Raw genomic sequence first — 21953 nt, forward strand, 5'->3', positions numbered from 1 at the left:
AGCCTTGGTTCCTAGCGAGACTCATCCTCGCTTGCTCAGGGAACATTTTTCTCCTCTTGGCCGTCTTGTGATTTTATAACAGAACAATGCTTTTTCTTTGTTGGATTTTCTAGCGCCTATAATTTGGACAAACAGAACTTGGCAGAGGACCAAGGGGATCCTTCCTGTCTCTTGGAGGCTTCCTTAAAACACACATGGATGATCAAGACTCATTTGGCCCTGAAGCAGGAAGATGCCCGGCCATGGAAACGGGAAGCAGTGCAGGATTCTGGGAAGGCTCTGGGCAGAAGATCCTGGGAGAGGAGGACACCCTTCGCTCAGAGGTGCAGAGCCAGCAGTTCAGCTGGTTCTGTTACCAGGAGGCCGAAGGACCCCGTGAGGTTTGCAGCCGACTCTACCACCTTTGCCACCAGTGGCTGAAGCCAGAAAGGCACACGAAAGCTGAGATGCTGGACCTGGTGATCTTGGAGCAGTTCCTGGCTGTCCTTCCAGCGGAGATGGAGAGCTGGGTGAGGGAATGCGGAGCAGAGACCAGTTCCCAGGCAGTGGCCCTGGCCGAAGGTTTCCTCCTGAGTCAGGCAGAGGAGAGGAAGCAGGCGGAGAAGAAGCAGGTGAGAGAGACTTTCCTCTGATGCTCCCAAGGGGCTCCAAGGAGGGAGAAGATCCCTAAGTCCCATCCTTTTTTTAGAATGAGATTGGATACCCCTCAGGTTTTTGTCCCAGCCATTCCTTCTCAAACCCATCTCCACATTCTCTATTACAAATTCTTGTTGCTCTTTCAGGAAAGGGATCTGTCTTCAGAAACGGGTCCTGATTCCTCTGAGGCAGAGAGGACTTCGTTGGACACCAGAGAGAGGCTGCTGGGTAAGGAGGAAGGAGTTTTCCCTCTGTGTGGTCACATTCTGGAGATTCTCAAACTACTCTGTGGGTTCTTTCAGTGTTTTGGGGAAGCCACTTGGGGCCCAGAGGCCAAAGGAGAGGAGATATATTTCAGCATCACTAAAATATGAAATGGGTACAAAGGCCAGAATGCACCTCGAGAGAAGCATCCTGCACTCCTGTCTCCCCACTTCCCTTTGTCTCTCGCAGGTGAAAGAAGGATGCCGGCAAGACCTCCTCCTCCATCTCTTCATCCTGGTGGAGGGGAAGCAGCGGCTGAGGAACCGGATCAGGTGGGGGGAAGGAGCCTTGGGGGGAAAGGGGCTGGAGTGTGGGGCAGCCAGGGCGTTTCTGGGGACAAATGAACCCCCTCTTGACTTCTGTCAAAGCTGCCCTTAACAAAGGCTGAAAATGCCATTAATGAAGGTTTATGCACTGAGGATAAAGAGTAACCCCTTCACCTTAACTCTGAATGTCACTAGTATTATTCATTAGAAATTGTCTTTGGGACACCTGGGGAGTCTTTCCATCCCAGAACAACACACAGGGAGAGGAGAGAGGGATTCTTCCATTTGGCAAACTGGAATGCTTGCATAGACATATTGATCTGAATAAAACAAGGTGGAGTTCCACCCATTTTCACTAAGAGTCATACCTATCATTAAAATACGCTATCAAAGAACTCCATTAAAGTATTAAAATAAGCATCAATAATCAAAATGTGCAGCAGACCAATCTAATTAAAACAATCCAGGCAGGAAGCAAAAGAATAATATTTATGCTGCCTAAGAGAAGGATATTCTTCTTTCAGAGCTCAGTTTCTTTTGAAGATGTCACTGTTTGTTTCACGGCTGAGGAGTGGGCGTTGCTGGATCCTGCCCAGAGAGCTCTGCATAAGGAGGTTACAGAGGAGAATCGTGGTATCCTGGCCTCTCTCGGTAAGGCTCCTAGTTGGATCCTGAGATCTGTTCTGAAATTCCATACATATATCTCTATTGTGATGGAGCTCAATAGCGCTGCCTTCAGCAGCTGGGCTTCCAACACCTCCACAAGTCACCTTGAATGGAGGACTGTTTGGTCTTGGAATGTTCTTCCTCCAATTATGCCTTTCTAAACAGAGATATTAATTGTCAGGGGTCCCTTTACCTTAAACAGAGATCAGGCTGGTCTGAACTTCCCAAACCCTGAAATGAGGCTTCATTCTTATAAAAGGTAAAGGGAGCCTTTTTTACTTGCCAATCAGCTTTTGTTGGTATTGCTTTTTCTTTCCATCTTTGGGCGTATACCATTCAGGCAGCTGTGGTAGCATACATATACAGGTTTTTTCCTGATATTTGGGTACCTTCCTCCCATTATACCTGAAAGGGAAGCTTCCGGTTTTTTAACAAAGATTATTTTCAGCATTTTTTTCAACTCGTTATAAATCATTTCCCCGAAGACTTTTACTATCTTACATGAACACAACATGTGAAAAATGTACCTTCCTTCCCTTGACATTCCCAGCAGGCATTTGATTTGGTCTTGTACATTTTAGCTAAGTTACTAGGAATCAAATGCCATCTATACATCATTTTCCTATAGTGTTCTTTGAACTCATAACATGCTGTAAATTTCAATTCTCCATTCCACAATCTGTCCCAAGCTGCCATTTCAATGTTATATCATATATCCATTGCTGAATGTATCATCAGAAATTTGACCTGTTTGTCTTTCTCGGTCACCTTCAATGGTAGCCCCAAATAGAGCGCATGGCAGTAGTCTAAGCGAGAGATAACGAGAGCATGCACTGCTTTGGTGAGAATGTCAGCGGGCAGGTAGGGTCTCAGCCTGCGTGCCAGATGGAGCTGATAAACAGCTGCCCTGGACACAGAACTGACCTGCACCTCCATGGAAAGCTGAGGGTCCAAAATGACTCCCAGGCTGCACATCTGGTCCTTCAGGGGCACAGTTACCCCATTCAGGACCAGGGAGTCCACACCAGCCTGCCTCCTGTCCCCCAACAGTACTTCTGTCTTGTCAGAATTCAACCTCAATCAGTTAGCCGCCATCCATCCTCCAACCACCTCCAGAGACACTCATACAGGACCTTCATCGCCTTCACTGGTTCCGATTTGAAAGAGAGGTAGAGCTGGGTATCATCTGCGTACTGATGAACACCCAGCCCAAACCCCCTGATGATCTCTCCCATCGGCTGCATGTAGATGTTGAAAATCCATATCTCTCTTTGTTGCAGGTGGTGATGAATTAGAAATTAAGAATCAGCGAATCCATGACAAAATCCACACAGTGGAGAACCCCTATCAATATGTGGAGTATGGAGAGAGCTCTCATTCCTTATCCCACCCAAGAATTCCCACTGGGAAGAAGATGCATCGGTGCTTGGAATGTGGGAAGAGCTTCAGTCGCAGCTCTTATCTCACGGTCCATCAAAGATTTCATAAAGGAGAGAAACCTTATCAGTGCTTGGAATGTGGGAAGAGCTTCAGTACAAAGGCCAATGTCACTTCCCATCAAAGAATTCATGCAAGGGAGAAACCCTACCAGTGCCTGCACTGTGGGAAGAGCTTCAATCGGAACATTGATCTCACTTCCCATCAAAGAATTCATACAGGGGAGAAACCATATCAGTGTTTGGAATGTGGAAAGCGCTTCAGTCAGAGGTCCCATCTGACTACCCATCAAATAATTCATACAGGGGAGAAACCGTTTCAGTGCTTGGAATGTGGGAAGAGCTTCAGTTCAAAGGCCTATGTCACTTCCCATCAAAAAATCCATACAAGGCAGAAACCCTATCAGTGTTTGGAATGTGGAAAGAGCTTCAATCGGAATATTGATCTCACTTCCCATCAAAGAATTCATACAGGGGAGAAACCTTATCAATGTTTGGAATGTGGAGAGAGCTTCAGTTGGAAGATATATTTGTCTTACCATCAAATAATTCATAGAGGGAAGAAACCCTAATAATGCTTGGAATGTGGAAAGATCTTCACCCACAAGAAAAGTCTCACTTCCCACCAAATAATTCATACAGGGCAGAAACTACATCAGTCCTTAGAATGCACATTGGGCCTTCCTGCAAGAAGAGCGCTTCTGTGACATCAGAGAATTCACAGTGGGGGAAAACCATTTCAATGCCAAGTGCGGAAAGAGCTTCACCTTGAAGCAAACACTCACTTCCCATCAAAGAATTCATACGACAGAGAAACCCTAATAGTGCTTGAAATGTGGAAAGAGCTTCATCTTGATTGAAAGTTTCACTTCCCATCAAATAACTTGCAGTGGGGAATATAATAGAATTATCATCATCGTCAATCTTTATTACGGTCCAGAGACCCAACAAATCGTTACAAAGCAATACACAATTCATACAGCCTACCTCCAGGTTAAACAAGCATTTTGTTCAGAATATACTGATCATTTGTTCTTGCAACCACCGATAAAAACTTTGCCACTGCTAATGTTCTAGCATTTGTCCAGTCTTCCAATAGGAACCTGACATAGTGAGCCTCTGGTTTTCCTGGGAAAGGTACCAGCAAGGGTAGTATCAGTTCAGCCCTGGCTTGCTCATATTTTGCACAATGCAAGAAAATATGTTTTATGCAATCGATGTCTTGAGCACACGAGCAAAGTCTGCCCTAGTAGGGAACTCCTCGCAACCCACCATCCAACACTGCAGAAGGAAAGACGTTTAGAATTATAAGACTGTAGTGTTGGAAGGGACGCCGAGGGTCATTGCTAGGGAGGGGGAGGGGCCAGTTTGGAATGCTGGGGGTGAGAGCTGATTGGCGGGGAATTCAAAAGGATGGCCTTAGACTGATTTAATATCCAATGTAATATTAAATGCAATTATGGGAGTGAATTATTGGTTTGCTTCATTTTTTCTGGTTTCTATTCTTTATTCTGTGTTTTATTTTGCATTTTAATGCTGGAAACCGTCCTGAGATTTTCGGTTGAGGGCGATATACCAGTTTAATAGATCGTATCTAAGAAAGTGGCCGTATACAAGAAATGAAACATCAAAAAATACACAACCAAGCCCAGCAATTTCCACACAAATCACAACAACGACTTAAACAGATCCAAACAACCCCAGCTGCACATCCCTGTGGTCAGATGAGAAAAGGCCTGCAAGGCAGGGAGCAGGTCTTCCGGGACTCAAAGCAGCCAAGGAGAGACCCTTCAGGAGAGACCCTTGGAGGTGGAGAGCGAGAGGGAATGGTCAGCCGGGGTTGGTTGGATCAGGTGGAGAGGAGCAGCCTAAGAATGCCCATTGTTACAGTAGTAATAAAGGAATGGAAAAAGGAACAGGAACACTTGAAATGATATGTGCACAAACTTAGCCTGAACCTGTTTATTTTCTAATAAATTGATTGTATTCCACCAAATGCCTCATTCTTTGCTACTTTCTTTCTTTTTTTTAATCTGAAGTTCTGTTAAGCAATTGGTGAATCTGCAAAGTACCTGCTAGGCTAACCTGACTATTCTCTGGACAAAGGCCAGCTCCCCCGGCCTGAAAGCGAGATGAGCGCCGCTCCCCAAAGTCGCCTTTGGACTTAACCGCCCAGGGGTCCGTTACTTAAAAAAAATAGTGTTAGAAATTAGCCAGGTGCCAGGCGCATTTTGCTGCTGGCACAGGTCCAACTGTGACTACATGGAGATTTCTGGGCTCTGTCTTAGTCCATAGTTAATACAATTTCCATTTCCACTGTGTGTGTTTCTCCTTCTTGCATACTGGGAGCAATGAACTGTTGTAAGAGCAAACTAAAGTCCAGCAACGCAGCTGAGATAATAGAATCATAGAATTGAAGCGTTGGAAGGGACCCCGTTATGGTGACCAACTCAGGCTGAAAGTGCCCCTTGGCACCCAGCTGATATCGCTGAGTTTCTTACTCTGCTCTGCATGGCACATCATGAAGCATTAAAAGCGCTTCATGGAAACTAACCCAGCTGTCCTTAACACCCCATGATATGACCAAGGCTACAAAGACCACTGGAAGGGCACCTGCTTGGCATGTGGAAGGGTCCAGGCTTAACCCCCCCCCCCAATCTGGCCCCCTGGAGGGTCAAGGCTGCCAGTCAGTGCTGGCAACCCATAGCAGCAGCTTCTTCCTCTCATCTCCCGCTTCCCTCCTGAGCATAAATGAGCGCCCTCTGACTCAGCAGCAGCACCCCATCCTCCATCTCCTGCTGCAGGTTGCATGCCCCCTCCCACTTGCATGCCCCCCCTCAAATATATAATGGGGGTCGGTACATGGGGGAAAGATTCCTGCACTGCAGAGGTCGGACTCCTTTCTTGTAACTTGAATCCATTGGTTCTGGTCCTCCCCTCCAGAGCAGGAAAAGAACACAGGCTTGCACCATCTTTCATGGAACAGCCCTTAAGATATCTGAAGATGGCTCTCCTCTCTCCTCTCAGTCTCCTCTTTTCCAGGCTAAAGATACCCTGGTCCTTCAACCATTCCTCATCAGGCTTGGTTTCCAGACCCTTCATCATCTTGGCTGCCCTCCTCTGCACACCTTCCAGCCGGTCAACATCCTTCTTAAATTGCTTTGCCCAGAACTGGACACAGTATTCCAGGTGTGGTCTGACCAAGTCATAATGGTGCAGTACTATGTCTTCCCTTGATCTGGACACTGGACTTCTGTGGACGCTGCCTAGAATAGCATTCGCTTCTTCTCAGCTGCATCACACTGTGAACTCAGGTGGAGCTTGTGGTCCACCAAGACCCCTAGATCTTTTTCACATGCACTGCTATGTCCCCCATTCTATATTTGTGTATCTGGTTCTTCCTGCCTAAGTGCAGAATCTGACCTTTGTCCCTATGGAAATTTATTATGTTAGCTTGCTCCCAGTTCCCCAATCTGTAAATGGTAATCTTGAATCCCGATTCTGTACTTTGTGCCTTCCCTCTCAGTTTGGTGTTATCTGCAAACTGGATGAGCTCAATTCCTCCATCCAAGATCGACAGACGGAGCAACAACAGGCCCCGGACAGAGCCCTGCAGCCCCCCCTGGTCACCAATCTATGGCCTAACCTCCTGGGGGGCACAGTCGCCTCTCCTCATGAAGGAAGTTTGAGGAGTTGGAAAAGGTTCACAAAAGTGCTGCCAAAATGATCAAGGCAGACTTTGCTATGAAGAAAGGTTGCAGCCTTTGGGGCTTTTAGTTTAGACTTTAGAGCAGGGGTTCCCAATTAGCTAATTACTGAGCCCCCCCCCCCCCCGCTAATTTTCAAAAGCCAAGCCTGGCCTAGAGAAAGTGGGTGGAGAGTTGTATCTCCTGACAGTGGAACTCAAAGACATCCAAGGAGTCGGAAGATTCAGGACAGATAACATTAAGCTCTTCTTCACGCAAGGCAGAGTTCACCTGCGGAACTCCCCGGCACAGGACACCAGAGGGAGAGGGAGAACTGGCTTGCCAAGGGTTAAAAGGGATTGAGCGGGATTCCTAGAGGGGAGAGAAAATAAAGGCGTTGGGGGGGGGGTTGGGGGGGGAGAAGAAGCAGGTGAGAGAGACTTGCCTCTGGATGCTCCCAAGGGGCTCCAAGGAGGGAGAAGATCCCTAAATCCCATCCTTTTTCGGAAGGCTACCAGATGCTGCTAAAATTTTTGCCTCTGCCATTCCTATTCTGATTCTTTTCCCCATCTCTGTTTTGAATCCTTGTTGCTGTTTCAGGGAAAGGATCCGTTTGCTGAAATGGGTCCTGATTTCTCTGAAGTAGAGAAGTCTCTGTTGGACACCAGAGATAAGCGATTGGGTAAGAAGGAAGGAGTATTTTCTCAGTTTGGTCCCATTCTGTTGGTGTTGAAAGTAATCTAGTGGTTCTTTTGATCTTTTTGGGGAAGACACTTGAGGCCCAGAGCAGCCTGATATATAATTTTGCACAATTAAATCTGAAATAGGTACAGGGGGGTATTTCTTAATCTGTAGTTAGAGATGCACTGCTTCAGCTCTGAGAGAAGCATCCTGCACTCCTGTCTCCCCACTTCCCTTTGTCTCTCGCAGGTGAAAGAAGGATGCCGGCAAGACCTCCTCCTCCATCTCTTCATCCTGGTGGAGGGGAAGCAGCGGCTGAGGAACCGGATCAGGTGCGGGGAAGGAGCCATGGGGGGAAAGGGGCTGAGGGTGAGGGACAGAGGGCATTTCTGAGACGGAACAAATCTCTCCCCTCCTCATTGCTTCTGTCAAAGCTGCCCTTAACAAAGGCTGAAAATGCCATTAATGAAGGTTTATGCTCCGAGTAGCCCCTTCACCTTAACTCTGAATGTCGCTAGTATTATTCGTTATAAATTCTCTTTGGGACATCTGGGGAGTCTTTCCATCCCAGAACAACACACAGGGAGAGGAGAGAGGGATTCTTCCATTTGGCAAACTGGAACACTTGCACAGACATATTGATCTGAATAAAACAACGTGAAGTTCATTAAAATAAGCACCAGTAATCCAAATGTGCAACAGACCAATCCAATTAAAACAACCCAGGCAGGAAGCAAAAGAGCAACGTGCAGGAAATAATCTTTATGCTGCCTAAGAGAAGGATATTTTATTTCAGAGCTCAGTTTCTTTTGAAGATGTCGCTGTTTGTTTCATGGCTGAGGAGTGGGCGTTGCTGGATCCTGCCCAGAGAGCTCTGCATAAGGAAGTCATGGAGGAGACTTGGAGGACCATGATCTCTCTGGGTAAAGTTCCCTGTTGGGTCATCATCTCTGTTTTGGAATTCAGTAGATATTTCTCTGGGACAAACCTCCCATATTTGGATGGATCCCAACGTTGCCACTTAGAGTGCCAGGGATTCTCTTTTTTTCAAAAAAAATGAATATTTATTAGCATTTTCAAAAAAAGGAAAAAACATACAAAAACAAAAATAAAAAAATACAAAAAACCAAAACTTAAAAACAATTAAAAACACCTGAAAGTTCAAATACTTATTTTCTTTTAACTTGTTTCTCAGACCTCCTCACGCCTCCCTTTGTTGTATTCCAATTTAAATTATTAGCTCAGCAAATCCTTGACTTCTCCATTTTAACTTAATTTAATTTATTCTAACGTGTTATTATTTTACTTTTCTTCTTTCTTCCATTTCCTCAATTTATATTTACAAACCTTAATTTCATTTAATTTAGACCATTTTAAAAACCAATTTTAACTTCTCCAAATTTACACATCAATATTTATACCTCATTATTTTTTCTTAAACATTTTTCCTAAAGTTGACCAAAATTTCCCTTCCACGACTTTCCCAATTTCCATACTAATAGCAAAGCAAAGTTAAAACAAAACAAACTATATTTATATACCCTTTGGATTCCCAAACTCCACCCACCCTTTTCCCGGTTTTAGTCCTCAACAAAAATCCATCAGTCTCAATATACTGTTTAGCCTGGAGATCTCACGTCCGAGGCTCTCAATTCTCTCTCAGTTCCTCTCTGCCGGTCTTTTTGATAGTCCTTAATGTTAAACTCCAAATCTCGAAGAAGCTCCGGCCGAACAGGATCCATGTTTCTACCAGCCAGACCTCCATATTTAAAAGTAAAGCCTAGGGGGTACTTCAAATCTTGTTTTATACTCCTTTCAGGTCCAAATGTCCCCAGAGCTCCAACTTCCACCTCCAATTCAGGCCAGGCTCTCCACATCAGAATTTTATTTTCCTTTTTTGTCATCATGTCAGGCCTCAAAATGCAACTCTCCTTTAACTTCTGCAAAGTTTCAGCTCCTCTTCCTTTTCTTCAGGAGCAACATCTGTCACCTGCTCCATATTGTCAAAGCTCTCCGCTTTCTCTTATTTGTTCAGTTGGATAGGCTCCTTGTTTCAAGTCCTTATCAGATTCAACAATGTTCTTTACTGCTAAGTCCAGAGTTGTAACATTTGTAGCCAAAACATCAGATTGGCCTTGTAACTTTCCCAAGAGAACAAATGCTCTGTCCAATTCAGCCTGGATTTTCCTTCCTCCAGCCATTCCTGTAATGTCACTAAACCCCTCTAGGGGGATTTTAGTTCCTTAATATTCCTTTCAGCTCAAGTCCAAAAGTCAGGTTATTTTGTATCAGCCCTTCCTTATTTTCAACAGATTATTACAAATTAACCAACAGAAGCAACAGAAACAAGGTTCTCTTTTTCCGTCTTGACAGCTAACTTGACAGCTGTCAAACTTTTCAGTCTTTCATCAACAGGCTCTCTCGCGGGACACTCCCGGGTCCGGGGGGGTGAAACTTCAGCTCCCAAAATTAATCTACTTATCCTCCAGCAAAAATTCTTATGATGTCAAAACCGTGAAATTAAAGTCTTTTACTAAAAAGAAAGAAAAGATTCTCTCGACCTTAGCTAGCAGGTCCTTTGCTTTAAATTGTTTACAAGGGGGGGTGGACTTCCTTTTTAACCCTTCCCCGCTCGTTCCGGATCCACCAAATTTTTATTTAAAATTCCAGTTTCCGTATTACTCACGGGTTGGTGTTTTAGAGTCTGAATGTTCCAAGAGAAAGTCAGCGCTCTCCGATAATGGCTTGCGGCTTCACTCTGCAGATGAAGGAGTACTCTCAGCACAGTGCCGCACCCCGTCCCCGTTCCGAAGCCTTTAAAAAGGCTCCTTCATGGATTGGGGGGGCGCAAATGGTGCCTGCCGAGTCACTACGCTCACAGGCTTCTGCGCCTGTGATTTTAAGGGTCCCCGCGTCGCCGTCGCGGCAAGACCCAGTCTCTGCAGAGCCGATTCCCTCCGGAGCTCGGAGGGAATCCGCCATTAATCGATGGCGCCAACCCGGAAGTCCAGAGTGCCAGGGATTCTCACACTCCCACAGCTCACCCTTGCATGGAGGGCTATGGACTGTTTTGTCTGTGAATATGGTTCCTCCCCTTCTGCCTTTTTGCACAGGGATCAGGGTGTGGATAGGCTTTCTGAGTGTCTAGGGAAGTGGACGTCGCTTAATCTTTTGAAATCACCAATAGTTAGTTTAGAGCTTGTTGATCTATTTTCCAACCCATTTAGAATTCTGTCATTACACAGCAATTTAATTCTCCCCTGGACGCTAGGTAATTGGTAGACAGAGAATCCAATTCACATTCAAATAGAGTTCTGACCTTGCAGATGGAGTTGGTTCAATGATTGAGCCAAAGAAATTTCACCCCTGAAAAGAACAGGCTTTTTGAATATGAATTTCCCATAAATCTGACAGTAAATGTTAGTCAGCAAAGGCAGTTAATTCTGCAGTAAGACTTCCCATCTAACGCCCTTCAGATCTTCCTTTATCACAAATGTTCATGAGCGTTATTCAAAAACTGGGAACTCATTTCTTTCTTGGGCTCTGATCTGTTCCTCTCTTTGTTGCAGATGGTGATGAATTAGAAATTAAGAATAAGGGACAACAGGACAAAATCCACACAGTGGAGAAGCCATATCAAGATTTGGAGTGTGGGGAGAACTTCAGTCAGAGCTCCCATGCCACTTCCCATCAAAGAAATCCTATTGGGAAGAAACCCTTTCAGTGCTTGGAATGTGGAAAGAGCTTCAATCACAGCTCACACCTCAAAGCCCATCAAAGAATTCATTCCGGGGAGAAACCATATCAGTGTTTGGAATGTGGAAAGTTTTTTACTACAAGCAGATACTTCCGTCGACATTGGAGTATTCATAGCGTAGAGAAACCATATCAGTGTGTGGAATGTGGAAAGAGCTTCTCCAGGAAGGAGAATCTCACTTCCCATCAGATAGTTCATACAGGGGAGAAACCATACCAGTGCTTGGAGTGTGGGAATAGCTTCAGTCGGAAGATTAGTCTTACTTGCCATCTAAGAATTCATACAGGGGAGAAACCATATCAATGTTTGGAGTGCGGAAAGAGCTTCTCCAGGAAGGACCATCTCACTTCCCATCAAAGATATCATACAGGGGAGAAACCATACCAGTGCTTGGAATGTGAGAAGTTCTTTATTACAGGAAAAGATTTACATCGACACAAGAGAATTCACAGTGGGGAGAAACCATATCAGTGCTTGGAATGTGGGAATAGCTTCAGTGACATCTCACATCTCAAAGCCCATCAAAGAATTCATACGGGGGAGAAGCCCTATCACTGCTTTGAGTGTGGAAAGAGCTTCAGTGGGAAGACTAGTCTTACTTCCCATCAAAGAATTCATACCGGTGAGAAGCCCTATCACTGCTTTGAGTGTGGAAAGAGCTTCTCCAGGAAGGACAATCTCACTTCCCATCAGAGAATTCATACAAAGGAGAAGCCATACCAGTGCGTGGAATGTGGGAAGAGCTTCTCCAGGAAGGATAGTTTCACTTCCCATCAAAGAATTCATACAGGGGAGAAACCATACCAGTGCTTGGAATGTGGGAAGTGCTTCAGTTGGAAAATTAGTCTTACTTCCCATCTAAGAATTCATACAGGGGAGAAGCCATATCAGTGCTTGGAATGTGAGAAGTGTTTTGCTTCAACAAAAAACTTATGGCGACATAGGAGAATTCACACTGGAGAGAAACCATTTCAATGCCAAGAGTGTGGAAAGAGATTCACCTTCAAGGAAAATCTCACTTCCCATCAAATAATTCATACAGGGGAGAAACCATATCAGTGCTTGGAATGTGGGAAGAGCTGGAAGGAAATCTCACTTCCCATGAAATAACTCACAGCGGGGGAAATCCTGGAATTATAGAATAGTAGCTTTGGGATGAATCTTGAGGGTCATCTAGTCTAACGAACTGCAATGCATCTTCTTGATGTTTAGTCAGAATCTCCTTTCTTCTTCTGTTCTTGTGGGGTCACATGGTTCTTCACTTCCTTTTTGATCATGAGAATAAGTGTGAGGTAGGTTAGGCTCCCCAAGGCCACCTAGTGAGCTTCATGGCCAAGGAGGGATTTGAACCCAGGTCTCCCAGGGTGTTGTCAAATACTCTGGCACTATACTACACTGGCTCTCCTATGAGACTCTTAGAAATTGTTCATGCATTTGTGTCTGCCTAAAATTTGGGTGCCATATTCTGGTGTTTGTATTTAAAGCTGTGTACTCCTCTAGCAAAGTAATTTATGTAATAATAGTAAGTCAAGTTCAATATTATAATAGATTTAAGGTAATGTTATCTGGGGGAGGGGCTGTTGATTGGCTGAGAGTTTGGAAGGGTATTTAAGTAAGCACAACATAACCATCAGGCCTCTGGCTAATTAAACTTTATCATTTTAAGTGTCTTTGTGGGAGACGGAAATATTGGTGTGTTTCATTTTTGTTTTTATTATGTAATTGGTGTTTTTATTTTGAATGTTAATGCTGCATAATGCCCTGATATCTTCAAAGGAAGGCAGTATATGAATTTTAATAAATGAAAAATAAGGTCATAAATCATAAAGGAAAATATAAAAATACTCTGGGGTGGCAGCTGGAATGAAGGGGCTGTTTGGTGAAAGACCCAGTCAGGACACAGCTCACAGCTCTGCCCCTTGAGTACTCTGGGAAGGGCCACCATAGCTCAGGAGCAGGACACCTGCTTGGCATGCAGAAGGGCCCAGGCTCAATCTCCCTTGTGAGCATCTCAGGCTGGGAACATTCCCCGTCTTGAACCCTGGAGGGTCACGGCTGGAAACCTGGAGCAGCTGGAGGGACCCCCAGGGTCTGTCCTGGCAGGAGACACCAGGTTCTTCCTGTCCCCCTTCCGAGGGAGCTGGGGCCCTTTGCCCTGCTGGGGGTGGGCATGCAGAGGGGGCCCCTGTCCCCTGGGGACCATGACCCCAATAAAGCCTGTGGAGGCCCCCTGGCCGTTGAAATCTCTGGGTCCCCTTGCAAATGACCTCCGAATCCCTTTCTGATTTTACCAACCAGCAATTCCAACAAACCCAATTAATATTCTGTTGATCCGTTGTCGCGGGGCCCCTAAGAGGCGCAGGGCCCAGAGTCTGGTGCCAGCTCTGCCTGTTTGGCCCTCCTGCTCTGCTGGGGCGACTCCTCAGAGGAGAGGGCAGGGCTGGGAGAGGAGTTGGAGCCCCTGGTGTCTCCCAGCCCCACCCCCTTCGCCCCCATCTCCTGGGTCTCCTGGTTCTTCTCCTCCATTTCCTGGGTGGGGGAGGCTGACGGGATGACCCTGGGAGTCCCCCTTCCAGCTGCCCCTCCTGCTGCTGTTTCCAAGGGAGGGAGCAGCTCAGCTCGCCAGCCAAGAGGGGCCCCCAAATCCTCCTGCTTTGGAGAGGGAGAGAAGGGGTGCACGGCAGGACAAGGGTTAAGAGGAGCAGAGCTGCCTTCCTAGAGCGGACAGGAAAAGAAGTCCAAGCCCCTCCTTCCGCAGTGCCTTCCTTGAGAGGAAAGGATCTGCCCGCTCTCTTCTGGGATCTGGTGAGCCTCCTCTCCCTTCCCCAGAGGGTGAATTGGGGAGAAGGGGAGGGTGCATTGGGGGTCTTCCCTATCCATGCAGCGTGGGACCCCCAAGTGAGGGAGCAGAGGGTCCTGGGCCCTTCTTTTCTGCAAAGCAGAGCGGGAGGCGAGTTCCCCGCAGGTATGAAACTGTGTTCCTTATTGTGCCAACTCCTTGGGGCACCCACAAAATTCTGCATGAAGGAGCCGGACAAGGTGAGGTACAGGTGGGTAAAGGACCCCTGGACGGTTAAGTCCAGTCGAATTCAGCTTTGAGGTGTGGCTCTCATCGCTGATTTCAGCCTGAGGGAGCCGGCGTTTGACCAGGCAGGATTCAGGGTCAGGTGGCCAGCAGGACTAGACCGCTTCTGGCGCCACAGGACACCGTGATGAGTGCCAGAGCGCATGGAAACGCCATTTCCCTTCCTGCTGCAGTGGTACCTATTTATCTACTTGCTTTCAACCCTGCTAGGTTGGCAGGAGCTGGGACAGAGCAATGGGAGCTCAGCCTGTCACGCAGATTCGAACCTCCGACCTTACAATCAGCAGGCTCAAGAGGCTCTGTGGTTTAGACTACAGCGCCACCCCATCCACGACAGCCCAACACAACCCCAAATCAGAGAGTCCTCAGCAAATGAGCCTTTCATAGAATCACAGAATTCTAGAGTGGGAAGGGACCCTGCCAGTCATCTAGTCCACCTCCCTGCATTGCAAGAATCTCCACTAAAGCATCCATGACGCTTTAGAAATCTCCATGGAAGGAGAGTCCACCAGCCTTTGCAGGGAGGCTGTTCCATTGTTGAACACCCCTTACCCTCAGAGACTTAGACAGAAGCTCCTTGAAGCCACGAGTCAATTCCCCTCCTGTCAGGTTCCTCTTTCTCCATCTCAACCATTCCTCATATGGTTTGCCTTCCAGACCCTTGAACATCTTGGCTACCCTCCTCTGCACATGTTCCAGCTTGTCAACATCCTTCCGAAATTGTTGTCCATGTATGTCTAAAGTATTCCGTGTGTGGTCTGACCAAGCAGTATAGAATGCTGCTATTATTTCCCTTTATGCTGACACTACACTGGCTTCCCACTTACCTTTGTCTCTTGCAGGTGATATAAGGTTGCTGGCAAGACCTCCTCATCCATCTTTTCTTGGTGGTGGAGCAGTGACTGTGGAAGCAGCTCAGGTAGGGGAAAGCAGCCTTGTGGGGAAAGAGGTGGAGGGGTGGGGCAGTCAGGGTTCCTCTGGAGTCCCAGGAATTTCTCGCCTCTTCCTCTTCGCTTCTGTCAAAACTGCCCCTTGAAGTTGTTTTAGGGCATTGGGAGAGTCCTCCACCTACACAGAACAATGCACAGAACAAAACACAAAATAAAATAATTCCATTAAGACGTTAAAAGAAGCATCCATTAAAACAGCACAGCAGGAACAGGAAGGAAAGAGCAAAACAATTTGTGGTAATATGATCATTATACTGGCTAAGAGGAGGACCTTTCTCTCTCTCTTTTAAAGACGTCGCTGTTCCTTTCCCAAGTGAGCTCTGCATACGGAAGTCATAAAGGAGAATTGTGGGATCATGGCCGCTCTTGGTAAGGCTCCCTGTTGGATCTTAATATCTTTTTTGAAATTCCTTACTAATCTATCCATGTGAGGAACATCCCAGATTTTGATGGGGCTGAACAGCGCCACCTACAGCACCTGGGATTCTCACACACCACAGCTCACCTTGAATGGAGGGCTATCCAGCTGTATAGCAAGACAATACCCAGCTATTCCTCATTCTGCTAGGTGGTGTTTGCCCAGACAAAATCAATTCCAGAAAACAGCTAGGCTTTTGGAATCTTAGGTTCCCATATCCCTGAATGCCAGTAAATAAAGCCAGTGAACCCTGAAGACCTCTCATCTATCTCCCTTCTGTTCTTCCTCTCTTACAAGCGTTAATAAGCGTTGTTCAATAATTGCGGGCTCCATTTCTTGCTGAGCCTCTATTCATCTCTCTCTTTCTTGCAGGTGGTGATGAACTGGAAATGGAGAACAAGGGAGACCATGATGAAATTCACACAGGGGAGAAACCATATAAAAATTTGGAGTGTGCAAAGAGCTTCAGTCAAAGCTCCCATTCAACTTCCCATCAGAAGAATCCCATTGGGAAGAAACCTTTTCAGTGCTTGGAGTGTGGAAAGAGCTTTGGTTGGAGGGCTCACCTCACTGTCCATGAGAGAATTCATACAGGGGAGAAACCCTATCAGTGCTCTGAATGTGGGAAGAGCTTCAATCAGCAGGCCAATCTCACTACCCATCAGAGAATTCATACAGGGGAGAAACCTTACCAGTGCTTGGAATGTGGGAAGAGCTTCAAGGAAAGAGCCAAGCTCACTTCCCATCAAATAATTCACACAGGGGAGAATCCTTATCATTGCTTGGAATGTGGAAAGAGCTTCAACTGGAAATATAATCTCATTTCCCATCAGAGAACCCACACAGGGGAGAAACCATTTCAGTGCTTGGAGTGTGGAATGAGATTCAGTCACAAGGGAAGTCTCACTTCCCATGAAAGAACTCATACTTGGGAGAGTCCACACAAATGCTTGGAATGTGGAAGGAGTTTTAGTCAGGACTCCCATCTCATTTCCCATCAAATAATTCATACAATGGAGAGACCATATAAATGCTTGGAATGTGGAGAGTGTTTTAGTCAGGAGTCCTTTCTCACTTCCCACCAAAAAACTCACAGCGGGGAGAATCACAGTCTCCCAGAATCATTGGATTGTTGCATTGGATTGGATGGTGAGAGTCATCTTCTCCAAGCCCCTGCAATGAAGGATATTCAACAAAAGAATTCATGACAGATGGCCACCCAACCTTTGCTTGAAAACCTTCCAATTCAGGAGTGTCCCACACCACCTGAACTACTTTCTATCACAGTCAAACAGTTCTTGCTGCTAGAAAGTTCTTCCTGATGTTTAGTGAGAATCTCCTTCCTCCCATCTGAAATCCATTGGTTTGGGTCCTCCTTCCACCAGAGTAGGAGAAACCAAGTTTGCTCCATCTTCCATGGCACGGCCCTTCACATATTGAGTCAAAGGCAGATGTCAAGTCAACGAAGGCCACGAAGAGTCTGCTCTTATACGCTTTTGCATATTTAGCTACCAGGGTCTGTAGTACCATACAGTGACCTATCGTATTGTGGCCCTTTCTAAATCCTGCCTGTTCCTGGTTGAACAGGTTAGAATGGTCCGCCCAATCTACCAGCTTGTTTAATAAGTACCGGGTATAAAGTTTGTATGCAGTGTCCAGAAGGCTTACAGGGCGGTAGTTTGCTGGATCTTGAATGTCTCCCTTCTTGTAGATAGGGGCTACCACACTTAGTTTCCAATTTTCTGGGATTTTACATGTGTTGTTTATTGCCGTAAAAAGTTTGGCCAAAAAGATGGCCCACCCCATTGGGCATTTGATTTAAAAACCTCAGGGGGGATCATATCCTCACCAGGAGCTTTGCCATTTTTTAAAGTTTGGATTAGCTGTAGGCACTCTGATTCCGTAACCGGATCCCAACTAGCTAGATGATCATTCTTCAATAGGAGGGACGGACTCGAATTAGCAGTATTTGAGGGTGTGTATAGCTTGGAAAAGTGTTGATACCACACATCGGATGGAATACTGCTGTTTACAATTTTTCCTTTGGATGAGACTCCCTGTGCTACTATTGCCCAAAATTTTCTATCGTCTCGCGATTTAATCGCCTTATCAAGTGCCTCCCATTGTTCCTTCCTATAAAGGGATTTCTTGAGTTTTAAGGTGTTTTTATAGTAAGAGCGCCATCTGTGGAAGTTTACCATAGATGACAGAGTCCTCTCCTGTTTTACCTTGTTTTGTTGTTTCCTAAGCAGGGATCTTAGCTTCCGGCAGTCTTTATCAAACCAGACCCCCGATTTGTTGTGTTGTTTGGGAGGCCTGGTGTTTATAAGAAATGGGAAAAGAGACCCTGAGACCCGCTGATATAATGAAAAAGGATCAAAGTTAGGTAAAAGACACTGGTCTCTCAGAGCCAATAAATCTGGAGAGTGCAGGTGTTGTTTAATTTTAAGCTCCAGCTCGCTGTTCCATTTGCGCCTGCGTGGGGCCGGTGCTTGAGGAGGGACTGCACAATGTAGATGTTGTAATCCTCCTGATTCGAGGGGAGTTAGTGAGATTGCTCTAGGAAGATGGTCGCTCTCAGTTCTGTTAAAAGTGCTGAGACCCTGTGCCCTCTCCAAAATTGTTGGAGAGACCAGGATATGGTCAATCACACTTGCACCACGAGGGCCGATAAAAGAGAAGAAACCTCCTGACCTATCCATGTAAGTGCCATGCAGGTTGTATAAATTATGCTTAAAGGCAATCTCCAGTAATGTATTACCTGCCTTATTCAGGACCTTTTCATCAGAACTCCAAGGGATAAACCAGTCTGCCTCTGGTAAAAACTGGGTTTTGGAGCCATACGAATTGATGTCACTGCCTATCCTAGCGTTAAAGTCACCTGCCAGCAGGATGTTCCAGTCAGGAAATTCTATTTTGGCCTTCTCCAAGCATGACTCCAAATCTTCCCAGATTTGTACTGTCTGAGAGGAAGTACACATGGGGGGAATATAAACGTTGAAACATAGAAAATCTCCTCCTGTGTTATTGGAGATAAGTAAAATCTGAAAATTGTTACTCTTCATCCACTGCAGTTGTCGCACCCTGTACCCTTGCTCTATAGGAATAAAAGTGACCAAACCGCCGCTAGGTCGGCCACGGTTATTTAGTTTTTTCGCAGGGGTAGCAAAAGCCACATAGCCCTGTAAGTAAGGGGGATGAGAGTCTAGGCACCAGGTCTCTTGTAAACAAATAATCTGGAATTTTGAGAGGAAATCCAGAAAATCAGCATCACCCTGCTTAGACAGCCAGCCCGCCACATTCCACGATAAGATGTGGAAATATGGTGGTGAGGGGAACAAAGGTAGACTCCTCCGTTTGTTCTTTAGGATGATGGAATGAATGTTTTTGAGGTGGAGTGAGCTGTTAAGATCATTTGTGGTAGGTACTAACCTAGTGAGTTTTGTTTCCCCGGCATGGTGTTCCCTCGCTGTATCTGTCTTTCAATCCTCCACCTGAATGTCATCTAAGGATCCTGAGGCGTCCGCAAAGATTGAACCGTTCCTACTCATCGGCATGGCAAGGTCTGCCTGGTGTATTGTTGTTTGAGGTATTAAGGGTTGTGTGGGAGAACCCACTTCTTCGGGGGACAGGAACCGGCACCGCGTCCAGTCTTCGTTGGATAAGGGCTTTGTCGTGTTAGTAGCAAAATTAAATTCCAAAGGAGCAGAAAAGCCTTGGAGGAGTAAGGATTTTTTTATGGTTTGTAACCTAGCTATTAACGCATCCTGGGACTGTTGAATCTGCTCAAGGGAGGCTAAAAATAACATCTCCTTTTCGTTTGAGATATCTTTTTTGGGTTCATTGGAAGGGAGTAAGATTTTTTGGAGCCTAGCCTTCTGTTTGGAAATATTGACTGCCTCCAGTTGGCCTTGTTTGTAGTTTTCAGAAGCCATTTCCAATTCTGTGCGCAGACTAGTAGGCTTGCGTGTTCCTAAGAGGGATGGTGGAATGCCGGACTCTTCGAATAGGCGGGTCACCAACAGGCCAGCCCTCTGGATCCTGTCCCTCTTGTCCAAGATTTGTTTAGTTACCGACCAGTCTTTAAAGGTCACCACGACTCTGTTTTGGGCCTTATCAAAAGGAAGAAATTTCACGCTGACAATATTTTCTGCTGGAATAAGGCCTCTGATGACTAAGTCAATTTTCTTAAGTATATAAATTCTCTGTTGTGCAGGTGTGGAAAGGCCTCCATGCTTGAAGAGGGGGAGGAGGACTAGTTTATGTTTAATTAAAATTAAGTTCTGGCTCTTTTGTGCTCCCTTCTGGGGAGTTTCTTGCTTTGGGTCTGGAGTTTTCTTTAGTTTGCCACTAGAGGGCAGCGATTGTTTTACTAGCCTTGGAGGGCTAGCCACCATATTGAAAGATGTGAAGCAGTGCCTGGTCCCCCAGTGAGCATCATGGCTAAGTAGGGACTTGAACCCAGGACTGCCAAGTCATATTCTGACACTCTAACCACTACACCACACTAGCTTTGTCATGAGACTCTTGGAAAGCATGCATGCATGTGTGTCTCTTTAAGTTTAGGCACAGGGTTCTGGTGCTTGTATTTAACGTGTACACATGGGATCAAAATAATAATAGTGCATTTAAATTACTGTTAGCTAAGGAGGCAGATTCGAATCCCCTCGGCGAGGTGAGCTCCCGTTGCTCGGTCCCTGATCCTGCCCACCTAGCAGTTTGAAAGCACATCAAAGTGCAAGTAGATCAATAGGTACCGCTCCAGCGGGAAGGTAAACGGCGTTTCCGTGTGCTGCTCTGGTTCGCCAGAAGCGGCTTAGTCCTGCTGGCCACATGACCCGGAAGCTGTACGCCGGCTCCCTCGGCCAATAAAGCGAGATGAGCGCCGCAACCCCAGAGTCATTCACTACTGGACCTAATGGTCAGGGGACCCTTGACCTTTAAGGAGGCAGAAAGGGTGAGTTTGGGGTGCTGCAGCTGAGAAATGGGAATCATGCTTGTGTAACAACATCAAAACCAGAGCTTTGCTTAATTAAACCTATGTCCTTTCTAATTAAATCTATGTCCTTCCAAATGTGTTTGGGGGAAGGGGTTATTCTTTCTTTTATTACATATTTTGTGTTTTTATTTTGCATCTTTATGTTGTGAAACACAGTGAGATCTTCGGATGAAAGACGTCATACAAATGTAATAGATTAAATAAATAAATAGCAAAATGGTCATAAGCAATAAATAAAACATTAAAATACACAATCACACTGAAGAATAGCCACATAAATCACGAGAAGATCTAAAATAAAGAAAGAAAAACCTGTAGCAACAACAAACCTGCTAAGCCCAAGAGTTTGTTCAGCAGCCCCAGCTTTTGTAGCTGGAGTCAGTCTGGACTTTCCTAGGCCACATGGGGAAAGGCCTGCAAAGTAGGAGAAGGACTTAGATGAGGGGGCTGGGCCTCAGGCCGGTGGAGAAAGCCTGCAAGGAAACAGTTGGAGGTTGAAATCAGTACTATAGGATGGGCGCACAACCCTAGAGTCTGTCAAGACTGGCCCGTACGGGCAGGGGTATCTTTACCTTTACCTTAAGAAAAGAAAGAAAAGAAAAAACTGGAAGATTTGAAACCATACACTTATTAGTGTATTTTTGATCTTTGTTGGAAGCCGCCCAGAGTGGCTGGGGAAACCCAGCCAGATGTGCGGGGTACAAATAATAAATTATTATTATTATTATTATTATTATTATTATTATTATTATTATTATTATTATTATTATATTTCAAAAAGTAAAAACCAGGATACCCCGAAAGCTGTTGAGCATTTTTTAGTAAGACCTCAACATTGTTGTGCTTTTTTTAGGACCACCCCCCATTTTATGACAATGCCAAGATCGAGGAAAATCTGGACCTACGGAAGCCCTAACTTATCTACACCTAGTTATCTTGAAATTAGTGTTTGTTTTTAATAAATCAGTTGTACTCCACCTCACACCTCATTCTTCGCTAGGTTGGGGGTGAAGTGTTCAGAGTTCTGGGGTGGCAGTGGGAATAAGGGGGGGTTTGCTGAAAGGCCCATCTGTGCCCCTTGAATGCAGAGGGAAGAGGGAGCAGGAGGG

At 45.7% G+C, this 21953-nt stretch overlaps 3 protein-coding genes across 4 annotated transcripts in view; 2 read left to right on the forward strand and 1 right to left on the reverse strand.

Annotated features, from left to right (window-relative positions):
* LOC114582730 (uncharacterized) lies at positions 1-17279 on the forward strand. The gene is made up of 8 exons (XM_077917913.1): positions 1-611; positions 783-864; positions 1090-1172; positions 1691-1817; positions 3113-3839; positions 11356-12282; position 12375; positions 16373-17279. Exons 1-8 carry the CDS (start codon positions 195-197, stop codon positions 17051-17053), a joined length of 3045 nt encoding a protein of 1014 aa, XP_077774039.1. The 5' UTR covers positions 1-194; the 3' UTR covers positions 17054-17279.
* Positions 1-21953, reverse strand: part of ARRB2 (arrestin beta 2) — a 233660-nt gene that overhangs the window by 98369 nt on the left and 113338 nt on the right. The window lies entirely within an intron of this gene.
* Positions 14151-21953, forward strand: part of LOC114582720 (uncharacterized) — a 26639-nt gene continuing 18836 nt past the window's right edge. The window contains exon 1 of one of the 2 annotated variants that reach the window (XM_077917898.1): positions 14151-14197. The gene's annotated coding sequence lies outside the window, so the exon portion shown is untranslated. The remainder of the gene's footprint in view (positions 14198-21953) is intronic. The other variant, XM_077917901.1, reaches the window with a different exon arrangement.

Source organism: Podarcis muralis, chromosome 13, assembly GCF_964188315.1.
Source record: "Podarcis muralis chromosome 13, rPodMur119.hap1.1, whole genome shotgun sequence".
Classification (NCBI taxonomy): Eukaryota; Metazoa; Chordata; class Lepidosauria; order Squamata; family Lacertidae; genus Podarcis; species Podarcis muralis.

Coding starts and splice junctions, on each gene's coding strand:
- LOC114582730 (XM_077917913.1), top strand. CDS start 195: ATGGATGATCAAGACTCATTTGGCCCTGAAGCAGGAAGATGCCCGGCC. Junction 1,173..1,690: donor CGGCTGAGGAACCGGATCAG/GTGGGGGGAAGG, acceptor TTCTTCTTTCAG/AGCTCAGTTTCTTTTGAAGA. Junction 3,840..11,355: donor CATAGAGGGAAGAAACCCTA/ATAATGCTTGGA, acceptor GAAGAAACCCTT/TCAGTGCTTGGAATGTGGAA.